General features: G+C 38.9%; 1 protein-coding gene across 1 annotated transcript in view; it reads left to right on the top strand.

Annotated features, from left to right (window-relative positions):
- The first annotated feature begins 243 nt into the window (after nucleotides 1-243).
- The window catches only part of adcy7 (adenylate cyclase 7), a 30,209-nt gene continuing 17,139 nt past the window's right edge, over nucleotides 244-13,313 (top strand). The window contains exons 1-6 of the mRNA XM_053319206.1: nucleotides 244-523; nucleotides 6,275-6,472; nucleotides 6,614-6,778; nucleotides 7,051-7,200; nucleotides 10,611-10,771; nucleotides 12,964-13,075. Coding sequence (XP_053175181.1) covers nucleotides 359-523; nucleotides 6,275-6,472; nucleotides 6,614-6,778; nucleotides 7,051-7,200; nucleotides 10,611-10,771; nucleotides 12,964-13,075 — 951 coding nt within the window. The 5' untranslated portion in view covers nucleotides 244-358. The remainder of the gene's footprint in view (nucleotides 524-6,274; nucleotides 6,473-6,613; nucleotides 6,779-7,050; nucleotides 7,201-10,610; nucleotides 10,772-12,963; nucleotides 13,076-13,313) is intronic.

Below are 13,313 nucleotides of genomic sequence, written 5' to 3' on the forward strand. Positions count from 1 at the left end.
CAACACCAGACAGAGGATAGAAGACACAAAAGGACTAGCGAAGGGGAGAGAGACGGAGAGAGAGCGAGAGAGGGGAAGAGAGAGAGAGAGAGAGCACCTAGTAGAAAGAGAAAGAGCTACACCGAAGCTGTGAGAGAACCAACAACAACATTCAAGATGCCACAGCGAGGGAAAAACACAAATTTCACTTGAGTGTCATGAGCTAGCAAGGTGCCCCCTAACAAATTGTGAACTGTGGACTTTTTAACAATCTTCTGGTCTGCATGCGCACAGAAAAAAAAAAGTTGTGGAGACACACACTCCTGCTCTTTGGGGCTCCTTGTTAACACCTGCTATGCCTCTGTAAGAAGTGTGAGCCATGCCAGCCAAAGGGAAGTACTTGTTGAATGACCAGGAGCTGAAAAATGAGGCACTGTACCGAAAATTCTCCTGCAACTGCCAGTATCAGCCGCTGGTGCTCCTGCTTGGCCTCTCCATGCTCTCCTGTGTTATCCTCCTCATCCTCTTCTTTGCCCTACAACTGGTGAGTCTTTACATCCACATGCCTATTAGTAATTCTGACAGATTTCACATAGATCATGGAGATTGTTGAATATCATGGAGCATTTTGACTGGTATATATTGACCACAGGCTAATATTTGATTACCACAAGAGTTATTTGTTCATGAAATGTCTTTATTTTTGCCCCAGTGTCGAGAAAACATGCTTAATTGTGACTTCAAAATCTGTGCATCAGGCTGTGAATTTACAGACTACACCCTTACTCAGCAAAAACAGAGGCAGAGGGGTAATTTGCTTTGATCAGCAATTCTTGTGAGCTTCAGATTAACTTTTGAATATATGTTTCTTTATGAAATGACAGCTGTAACATTTTTCGTCTATCACTTACATTGGAAGCACATAAGGGAGGGGTTGTTTGATAGCCAGCTTGAACAAGTCCACAAGTGTCCACGTGGTCACCTGACTAAAATAAACTTGAAAAACTGTGAAGCTGTCCTTTAACAAATCTGGAAGGAGTAACACTTTTGAGATGCAGATATCCACAGAGCTGTCATGGATGTATTTTTTCAGGGCAGAGACTAGCATTGTGCTGTGCTGTGACATATTTATGACTTTGGTATTCGCTTTGTATTTTGTGCCTATTCCCAACCAGTTGTACTTATTCAATTATGGTAAATTCCTAAGTTCATTCAGACAGATGTCAACAGTTTAATCTCCACCATCACTGCCAGTTGGTGCATAATGCATTCTGGGATACTTGCATGCTTTGGCAGCTTCTTGCCACCCTCAGCACTACCAGCGTGGGAATGTCATATCAGACAACAGATACAAAAAGTCTGTATACTGTAAAATACAGAGGTTCACCTGATGGTGATTGACTTAATCAGCATTTTGTGAACTTGTTTGGCAACAGCTTGAATGTAACAGACACTTATGTAAAAGTCCTGCACTCCAGCTTAAACTTTATTATAACAGAACTTTATTTAACTATAACTTTATTTTATCAGTATTGTTTTAAACTTTAGAACTTAATGTAACAAATACTTTACCATTTTAACACTTAACTTAATTTAACTAACACCTACTGACCTCTGAAGTGGTGTTCCTAATTACAGGTTTTTCGTTAGCATGGAGCCAAAGGGTTTATAGAAAGGTGAGGTCCCTCCCCTTCCGCTGAAACACTATGGGACCTTATTTCAGTAAAGGTCACAGTTTGTTGTAAAACTGTTGAAGTTGAATACGACTAAAAATATGTAATTACAAAAACTAGTTGCTTAAGTGACATCATAACTTTCTCACTCTACGTGCTACCCAGAGCTGTTGAAGCTAACGTTAATGTGACATCTGTGTGTTTCATATCTGGATTTAGTCACTTGACGAGCAACATGTCTTGCTCACAATGGCCATATTGGTGGTGACGTATATCGTGCAAGATGAGAGATGTAGTTGACTGAGTAGTTTCACTCACGACTAAATGATACTCTAGTAGTTTAATGTTTTTTTCTTAAACAGGGAAATTTTTGTTGTGAGAAATTGACATATTCAGTATTTCCCCTGTAATTGTACAAGCCTGGTGGGCAGCTAGGCCAAAAATAATATCAATCATAATGATAATCAATAATCACTTTGGGAGCTGCTTTGTGGCGCTGGTCTGAATTGGCAACCAAGTATCTTGATAACATCATATGTTGCCTAATGGTTAGAGTCATATGTATTCTCCTGAGGCTTATAACGATGAAAGTGATTTATTAACACTCACAATCATAACCCAGATCATAGTTACATTAAGCAGTAGATATCTATCTTCCTCTCTCAGGGTAAGTTGTATTTCTTTGACAGCTAATTAATGAAATTATGTAAGATAAGCAAATTACAGGTTGCACTATGAGGGCAGATTAATAAAACCTTATAGAATTAGCTGCCTTTTAACAGATGACATCCAATTGAGGTTGTTCATTTTTACAACATTTTGACTTGTCATAGTATAAAAAGCACAGGTGTATAACTTTAACAACGGCTCAGTGTAGTACTATGAAATGTTCCAGTCAGTCATGCCAGCAAGAAGACCTGGAACTGGCTCACCTTTATTACACTTCAGATGTTAATGTTATTAATTACATCTGTGCTATCCAACTATCTTACAGTGTGTGATTGTATGTCAAGCAGAAAGAATGTAATATTGATTCTCAACACTGGTTAAAATGATGCAAAAAAGCTTCCTTTTGGGTAATGATTGTATTGTTAACATCTTGATTGATTGCCACGATAGATTCTGACAACCTGTGGGTGTATGTGTATATGTGGGAATGGGATTAGTTCTTAAAAACATTTTGACCTGACAAAAATCTGACTTGGATCAAAACATCTGTTTGAATTAAAATTGTGATTTTGGAGCGAGTCTTCAGGTGTAACTCTTCTCCGTTGGTGCCTTTTTAAATGTACATACATGATGTGTCTACCTCTTCAAAAAAAAAAAAACTTTGACCATGTGGAGAGATTTACAATAAATCTTTATGTATTTTTCTGCCCATGCTGGTTTAAATGTTGCAGAGAGGATTAATTGAGCTGGATGGGGACTAGGTTGTTTCCTGTGTGGCATACAAGGACAGTAGCAGTACCCTAATGTGTAGGTAAACAGGCTTGTGACTACAGTAGATGGTCAGTTTGAATCTCTGTGCCAGTTTATGATATTTTGTGACAAAATTACAAACTCTCCTCTCTCCCTCAACAACTTATTTAAATAAAGCACTTCACTCCCCTTCACTGCCACTGCAGTAGCTCAGAAGCGTGAATGAGTGATTGTGTAACTGTTTGAGTGTGAAGGAGGACACTGCTGGAAAAAGTGCATATTTTAGTTACTTTCCTTGGGTTAGATAAGGGAACAGGTTAGACACGCGTGTATTAAATACCATCAAGTGCACGTTTCATAATGATAATGATGTGTGTCTGTCTGTGAAGTTGTATTGCCTTACTTTACAGGATCACACCATCAGTTTTGCTTAAAAATACAAATGAGATGCCTGCTGACATCGGGACTTGAGCGTGTTGTTGGTCTTGGCATGATGGCAGGGAGCAGAGCAGTCAGTCAGTCCGAGCGGTCATATATTAAACTGACAGTTTCTGTCACCTGAGATTATATTACTTTTCCTTGCTGGAAAAACCATCATAGCCTTCCTTCTATTGTGTTGCTGCTGACTCTGGCACACTCCCCGTCTCTTTTCTTTTATATAAAGATCTTTGTTTCTCCCTCACACAGTCATTACAAATGGCTCTATTCCTCATGTAGATACACACGCATTGATTTTGTCTCACTCTTGCGTACACACACACACACACACACACACACTCTTAAGCTGTTTCTCTCATGCACAGACAGTTGCCGGGGGTACAGCAGAGTTAAGAGAAAATATTAGGATGGAGCTTGTGTAACACTGCTGTTAAATGCAAAGGGAGGTGCAGGCTGTCTGTTAGAGGGTGGCTACTGGTGTCAGAAAGTCGCTGTCAGCTTATGTAACTCCTCTCCATTGGTGGACACTGGATGAAGAGCAATGCTGAGAGGGAAAACCGACTGAGCTGATGTTCCAAGTGCCACTCGTAACACCAATCTCACGCCCTGATTGGATGGAGAGATGTTATAAGGCAGCCTGTTGTTTGGGCTCTTTGAATTGTTACTGAAATACCACAGCATGTTTCTGCATGTTTCTATGAGCTGTGTGAGGATGGTTGGGATGTTTACATTTCATATGACACATCGGTGTCATCAATAGATGGCTCTTGTTTTGCCATCTTGCACTTTTTTAGTTTTCAGACACTGTGGCTTATTGTAAGGATAAGACCATGTAATATCCACCTTATTTTTCTACTTGTCTGTGTAATAATAAATACATAAGAACTGTGCATACACACCTACATACATACATACATACATACATACATACATACATAAATGCTGTCAGGTATTTTCTGTGTTTACACTACTGCAGCAATAAATAACAGCTCATAGCTCACTGGCAGAATGGGAACAACAGCATCATTCATCTAAAAGTGTTCTGTGGGTAAGCACTGCCAAGTATTACAGACATAAATACTCATACAGACAATGATCTGATATCATAATAATAACAATAATGTCTTAAATTAACAGATACAAATAGTACAGAAGAACACAGCTGGCTACATACAAGTTTTTTACGTCTGGGTGTACCTAGGTGTTGAACAATATAGCTGTGTCTGTTCACATGGTTTTAGCTCCTATTCATATATAATAATTGTTCTTTTTCCTCCTTAAAAAAGGTTTTGTCAAGTCTCACAGCTACATAGGGAGCACAAAGTGCCTTAGTTGAGATCTGGCCTTTTAGAACGCTGCCATGGTAACCAGAAAGCTCAACATACAATGCAGAGATGGCCTTCTCCAAGCAGAGATCTATTAACACTGACTTTGTGCATCTGTCTCACTCTTGAGCGCTTTTTTAACCCCTTGTTTTCTCTCACACTCTCCCCCTCTACACCCACTCTCTCCCTCTCACCCAGGCAATCACACAATAACACACATGTGCACACTTGGATTGACTTTTCTTTTTTTTTCTTTGCTCTCATTCATGCATGGATGTGCATAAAACAACACATGCACAAACACTGGCACAAGTGCATAATCTTTCTCCCTCGTGCTCGCTTCTCATTGTACAGTAAGTCAGTCAGGAAGATGGTGGCCTGGGGCAAGCAGGACATGACGCAGAGACAGATGAGATGAAAAAACAGAGTAATCCCACATAAGCCTTAATGCTCAGGCTGGATATGGATGGCTCTCAGGGGCATCTTGTACTCGTCTAGAACCTCAGGTTTTCATTTCAGAGTACAAATACAATGGTTAGCCACACAAAGTATGATCTACTTTTTTAAAAATGTTTAGAAACATAATATGAATTTCACAGTAGGTTCTACTGTATATACAGGGAGATGGATAAAATGGCAGACTTGCCATACAAACCAAAACAAAAGCCCTTCTATATACCACTTTGGTGAAGCCCATAATGTTGTGTTTGAAGGTGCTGATTAAACCAAATAGTCTTCTTTGATACTGTGCGTTTTAGCTTTGTAAAATATCCTAATGCAGTTTTGCTGTGTTTGGCTCACAGTGTTTTATCATGATTTGTTAGACTTTCCCACTTGACACGTTACATAACTTTTCAATGTTGAGGCTGATGTACCTGCAAGTCAGGCAGCAATTGTGTGGTCTCTTTGTACCTCTGCATGTTGACATAAGTTGCCTTGAAAATTCTTTCTTTTTTTCATAAATGCCAGACATTTATTAAAGCTTAATATTCCTACTAATTGGTTTCTAACTGAATATGTCTCGCATAAAGGGACAAGTTGCTGCGAGCTGCTGATCAACAACACTGCAATTGTATGAAATCAATCGATAGGGAAAATCTCACAGACATGATATGATACGCCAAACACTGGAAACCTGTGCTTAGAAAAAACAAACAATTGTCACAAACCTGACCTAACCTCACTCTCACCAAGCCAATATGATAATAATAACAATAATAATAATAATAGGTGTGATTTATAGAGCGCCTTTCACAAACCCAAGGATGCTTTACAAAGGATAAAACAAACACACAAATAAACAAAACAAATAATAAGAAAAAAAAATCAAGACTGAGCAGAAGAAGAGGAAGAGAAGTGTTCATTGGAGAGAAAGGTTGTGTGTATGACTGTAATAAAAGGTGTGTTTATTTTTCTGCTTTTCCCTCGCTGCTGGAGCAGAGTGCAGAGGAACACTGTGCCTTTGTGAGTGTGGTGAGCTGCAGCCTGTGCGTGTTCCTGGCCGTGTTTGTGCTGGTGTGTACAGAGATGCTTTCACAGCGATGGAGACGTCTGCTCGGCCTAATTGTCTGGGCCACACACCTCACTATGGGTTACACCTTCATCTTCAGTGGCCCCATCATCCTGGCTTGGGACCAGGTAACAGTTCACATTTAGGTCATATTTTTCTTGCAAGTGATTTTTATAATGCAAACTTTTAGATTCACACATGGAAAATTAGATTTGATTTGTTATTTATGATATCTTGAAATGACTGAACCTGATCCTATGTGTTTCCAGGTGCCTTTCTTCCTCTTCATCATCTTCACCGTGTACACCATGCTGCCATTCCAGCTGTGGTACGCTGTGGTGCTGAGCGTCATCACATCACTGTCCCATATTATGGTCCTCACAGTGCGCTTCACCATTGACAAAAAAGAAAGACCTCCTTCCCTCGCCAACCAGGTGAAACCAGTTGGAATAAAAACTCTGTGAATATGGCTAATATTGAAATATGTTTTGTTTGGATAGACTCAAGCACAGAAAACTAATAAAATATATAAGTAAAGGTGTTGATAAAATAAATGAGTATGATACATTTTTCAAGTGCTATTCTAGGAGGGACACTCAGAAACATGCATATTTGTGTGTGTGTGTGTGTGTGTGTGTTTGTGTGTGTACAACAGGTGTTTCCATATGAGCTCTAACATCTGTGTCCCTTGTGTCTGTTTCTGTAGCTGCTGTCCAATGCGATGGTGTTCCTGTGTGGCAGTGTGGTGGGAGCCTTCCATAAGGTCCTCATGGAGAAAACCTTGAGACAGACCTTTCAAGACACCCTGAGGTGTCTGAGCATGCGCATGAAGCTGGAGATAGAAAAGAGACAACAGGTTAGTGTAACAGTATGCTACCAGGGCAATGTAAGCTGCACTGGTTTAATATGAAACCATCTTTAGTATACTTTTGTTATGTCATTATATTGGAGTAAATATTCTAAAAATAAACATTTATATTTATGTTGGATTATTTTAGAAATTTGCTCAAAAAGCTACCTAATAACACAGTGCACATAGATCCTCATTAATAAATGTAGAGTTGATTGATAACAAATAATACATTCAAAATCAGTCACACTAAACATGTCAAAGAAAATATCTCTGCCTACTTTACATGCATGTAATTATAAAGCAAAACGTTAATAGTGATGTTAAAGTGTGTGTATGCCTTTAGGTTTGTTAAGGGGGGGACGTCCCATCAAACACATGTGTTGAATAATACACACTGCATCCACATAATAAAGCAGGCAATAGGATGGTATACCATTTTATTGGAGCAAGAGGGAAAACCAGCGGTCATCAGCATTACAATACAACTATTTTACTGCTTTGTCTGTAAAGTAGTAACAACACTGAATGAAAACAAATGATGAAAACAGCTTGTCAGTAATTGTTATTGCCATACCCTTATAATTGTATTTCATCTCTAAGCTTTGCCTTTGGCTGGCCTCATGTTGACTCTCCCATGGATGTTTTCATTGCGACTAACAAATCCTTCTCAAATTAGATTTTCCTGTGATGCTTTTTAAATTAGATGCATCTGTGCTGACTTTCTTTGACTTCAGAAACCATTTCAAAATATTTTTTTTTCCCCTTTTGCCATTTGTTTTGACTGTTGCTTAGTACAGGACATAAAGCGCGCCAACAGGGATAGCTGGTGTGTTGCCTAGCAGGACAGACAGGAATGATATAATCGTTAACATTTAAACCTCCTGTTGTATTTGAATTGGGGCTGAAAAAAAGGAAAGCCTGGTGCACACAGCTAGCCAAAGAGAGCAGGGACATAATAGCATGGTGGGGGGAAACTCCAAAACTGCTCCAAATGGGGAACCAATGAGAAATTAACATGGTGTTCCCACATTCATTTCATCATGAGGAGCCCAGTTTGTTCCCCGTGAAATGTTTCTTGGCTGGGTGTGAAGCAAGTCAAAAATGACGTTTAAACTGTGTGACGTTAATACTCCCCTTTGAAACCAACACTAATGAAATTCTCCAAAGCACTATTGACCCCTCTATTCTTTCTGCTTCCCCATAAATCAAAGTAAATGCGTGTCACTGCTAGCATTCAGTGACCACACATTTCCATGTTTAATATGTGGAATACACATAAGTAATGCATTGAACAGATGAAGTGTAATGGATAGCATTTATAGCAGTATTGTGTGTGCATCTATACAAAGGCCACTTTAGTGAGTTTTCATGTTTCAGACTCAGTGGGAAACTGAAAGTGTCATTTGAACCCTGAAAGAGGTCTACACTGAATGGTAGCAGTTCAGGTTGCAGCAGTGAGGAGCAAGTTCACACGCTCTCACACACACACACACACACGCTCACACACACACACACACACACACGCTCACACACACACACACACACACACACAAAACACCATTGCCTTAGGTGAGTATTTAACCCACTTGACCTGTTGTAACTTGAATTCAAAATGAACTTAATTTTACAGACTAACTCCAAATGTCAGTTTTCATTTTCTATATTCTTTTTCGTCTTTTCAAACAAAAAAATTAATCAAGTGTGAAAAGCAGGAATGTTTTCAGTCAAAACATATTCACCTCTTTGCAATAACAGTCCAAATTAAGTTATGGTGCAATTTAATTCTTTATAGTCCTTGAGATGTCTTTACAACCTGGAGAGTGTCCAGAAACACTCAAGGGAAATAAAGAGCTTGTGACAACACAAAAAAATACTGCATGGAAAATTCTGACATGATACAGCACAAAATCTAAAGTCTGATTAAATCTGAACTGTTGCTGTAATGCAAAGCATTGTCTCCCACATGGTCACATATCATTAGCTATATAACACATCTCGCATATCACAAAATATAGAAAAGGTAACATCATGCCAGATGGTGGAGAGAGTATGTTCAGCTCAGGTGACTTGCAGAACAGAACAGAACCAGTGGATTGAGCCAAATAAAGGAGATTCTTCAGGAGTCGTGTCTATTTTTTTAACATTGGGAAGACAGTCTTTTGTTTCATCAGGACAATGAACACTGGAAAGGCTTCAAAACAAGAATGAATATCCTTAGGTGGCCTAGCTGAAGCCCAGCCAGATTCAAATCCCTTTTGAAAATCTGTGTGATGAATCAAACACAACTGTACACACACACACACACACACACACACACACGTTTGATCCCACCCATCTATTTTGAGCAAATCCAAAATCCATTAATACTTCAATATAATATATGATAAACTTGTATTTCTAAAAGCACATGTTCAATTCATTTTGCAACACTACAAAATTTGGAAAAAGTCAAAGGAGCTGAATAGTTGAGCAATATATACAATATACACACTCACAAATATATAATGCATACAAAGATCATCTATATTTTCTTCCTTCTCACACACACACATATTGGTACACACATGCACATTTACACTGCTCTGGGCTCATATTTGTCTCATGTATTTATCTCTATTTTCATTCACTTTTGCATTACAAAGCCCTTTGCAGTGCATATATATGGTGTAAAAAACATTGTGCTGTCAGCTGATCTTACCAGGCTCTAATCTGACGGTATGAAGAGGAACTGATCATGTCTTAAGTTGTCTCTTTAGATTTCTGTCTTCATCAAACCACTGAACTTCACACTTCTCAGGCCTCTTGCTATTGCGCCATACTGCATTAACACATTGACTTAACCATCATTTGGCTATGATTGTAGCATGCTGACATTTAGTTTGAATGTATTTGGTATGGGTTAATTTTTTAATGTGTATGAACATGCTATTTAATTTCATAAAATCCTGCTACTGTATAAACATCAATGAACACAATACTTGTATGTTGCAGGGACAGTACTGAGGCACTAATAGTGTCACTACAGGTACAGATTGGTGATTACTGTAGAAGTAGAGATGGGCACAGGTGACATATAAAAAACATGTTAATTACTTAAATTTTAATTGGATTGAATGAAAACAGGTGAAAAGTGCTCTGATAGATGCTTGATGAAACTCTGGCTCTGAGAGTCTGTGCTTCTGTGCTTGTGATCATGCTTACACTGTGTGTGTGTGTGTGTGTGTGTGTGTTTGTGTGTGTGTGTTTTTTTTATTCTTCTGGCGATTCCTTTATTAGTCCTTTATTTTATTTCAGGCCTTTACCGCTCATCACTGTAAATTAAGTGCCACAGTCAAATAAAGATTTCCTAAATTGCAGCAGAGCAGTTATGTAACTAATTGTGTCTTTCTGTGTGTCTGTTTGTGTGGTTGCAGGAGAACCTGCTGCAGTCTGTGCTGCCAGTCTACATCTCCATGAAGATGAAGCTGGCAATAATGGAACGGTTGCAAGAATGTAAAGACAAAGAAGAGCAACAGCGACTGGTCAAAGATAACAACTTTCACAGCCTTTATGTCAAGAGGCATGAAAATGTCAGGTACAGCAACAAGCCACCTTGAGTCATAGATGTCACATGTAATTATCACTAATGAGCCTTTGTTGTAATGGAGTATCTTTTAGAATAAAAGCCCTTAAAGTACAGGTTTAATAGTCTGTTTAATTCATCGGTCATCAATTTTGAAGATTTTTAGAGGTCCTTCTGCATGTTTTTGTTTCCATTGTATAGCATTATTTTTTCTGGGGAGGCTAATTTACTGTCCTACCAAAAGGTTTAGGAAGTGACAATTAAGAGTCTTTAACCTTAACCTCCTCTACTAATCATTGGTAACAAGAGACAGTTTGTTTATTATCCTAGGAAAGACAACATAGACACATTTCCTTCAGATGATTTATTGTTAGTATGATGAAAATGCTGTATCTTACCTGATTAAACACATAAATGTACTTTAATTATTCATTTAAAACTTGCTATAGTCTTTTACTTAAAAACTACATTTAGCAGAGTTCTTTATTTTCTTCGACTTCTTCTTTGTCTGTTAATATTCTCAGTCCTATAAAGCCCATAAGGTCTTTCTCAGGGACGTTTGTATTTATGCTTTCTTTGTACATCACTTTATAAAACAAGGCATAAAAGCAAAAAGCTGATTTTTCCTGTCCGCTTGTAGTAACGATGGAGATTAATATGTCTGTCTGTTTGTTTTCAGAGCAGTGACCCAGTTACAGCTCTTTGTTTTATAAGGGTTTCATTCATTTAGCAAGTGCTGACAGGTATTGGGTCAGCTTTAACTGAACGTTGGCAGATGGCTCACCAGACCATTTTTTTCAGATAAATGTAGAAAAGATACAGTCTTTGCTATAACTCAGTGAGGGAATTACATTGTAGATGTTTCTTAAGAGCATTAAGGTTAATCTGGAGGAAAGCTCAATCATGCCTGCTGTTGCTTAACCAGTTGTTTTTATTCAAATGTTGTTTTTTCCCCCAGTATCAGCATATTTATTTTAAAGAGCAGTTTCAGTCCTGATCAGGTTAATAGTACTTTTCATACAGAGCAGGTCTAGAGCATACTCTTTATAATTATTATGTATAGAAATCCAACATTCCCTCATAAGCAAGCCTTGGGTGACAGCAGGAAGGAAAAATCCCTTTTTAACAGGAAGAAACATCGAGCAGAACACAGAAGGCTCTGGGTGGGCGGCCATCTGCCTCAGCTGGTTGGGTTGAGAGAGAAACAGGGAGAGGGAGAGGGAGAGGGGAGAGGAATAGAGACAGAGAGAGAGAGGTGTTGAATGATAGGCTGCATTGCTGACCTATCCCTATAATTACCCCGGTCAGACTGTTCATTTACAGCTTCGTTGTCTGTCTCATGAAGCACCTGGCCATTTTCATTCAAGTCAGTCAGTGGAACAAGTCAGGTCAGGTGCAGTGTCCTTCTGTTGGTCAGCTGACAGACAGTTGAACTCAGGCTAGGCTGCGACTTTTAACCAGCCAGTGTCAGTAATCAGCCCTGGCAAGATGTGACATGGCTAATCATAACTTTAATCCATGCAACTGTCTACTGTACATGTAGAGCTCTGTTGATGATAAGCTGTGCTAAGACAGAGGCAGGTCAGGTGCTCTGTGTGGTTTGGGGCTTTTGTCAAACTTTCATTTTTTTTGGTACGGTTGGGGTCTTTCACGGGTCAGATGAGATATCAGTGTTCCTATGTGATCTGCTGACTGGCAGCTTTAATGAAGTATGATTCAGCATTGAACCAGACAGGCCTTTTAATCAGTCACTGATCAGGTCTACTTGAGGTTAATGGAAGGTGGGTCAGGTGCTTTTTCTGTAAAAAGCTTCATCCCAATTCAGAGGCGGTAATGGTCATAATGAGACATAATGGGTTGACATGGCAGCACAGAGACATGCAGCATTAATTTTGCCCAAATTTAGAGGACATAACATGTAAAGCTTTGCAGGCCCTATGGTCTCCCAATTGTTTACCCAAACTGTTTAACAGTATGTTCAGATAGTCCTTATCAGTTTGGAAATATCATGTCTTCATGTCATATTTAATACCAGGTGCCTTGTCATGGTCCTCATTATTCACCAAATGCTGATATTGCTAAATGCTGAACAGAACACAAGGCGTAACAGATGAGCAGAGGTGTATGGACATTGTTTCTTTTTGTGTACATATGCTCGCGTTGTGTATATGTTCAAATTTCATGGTAATATTTCTTTCTTCCAGTATTCTATATGCAGACATTGTTGGCTTCACCCAACTAGCCAGTGACTGTTCTCCCAAGGAGCTTGTCATTATGCTGAATGAATTGTTTGGCAAGTTTGACCAAATTGCCAAGGTGAGTTATCATTAATAATTTCTTTCCAAAATTATTCCACTGACTTGCAGTTGACAGTTCACCTCTTTAAGAGTAATAGTCTAATGATCTATTAAATCTTGAATCAGAGTAAGTTACGTTGTGAGAGGACGATTACTGCTCTCATTTAGCAGCTCCTGTACTGGCATGTCTATCCTTGCAAGCCATTTAACCGCCCACCCATGTTCACAGTTTTTATATGAGCTGCCTGGTTGAATAA

This window comes from Scomber japonicus, chromosome 1 (assembly GCF_027409825.1).
Source record: "Scomber japonicus isolate fScoJap1 chromosome 1, fScoJap1.pri, whole genome shotgun sequence".
NCBI classification, from domain to species: domain Eukaryota; kingdom Metazoa; phylum Chordata; class Actinopteri; order Scombriformes; family Scombridae; genus Scomber; species Scomber japonicus.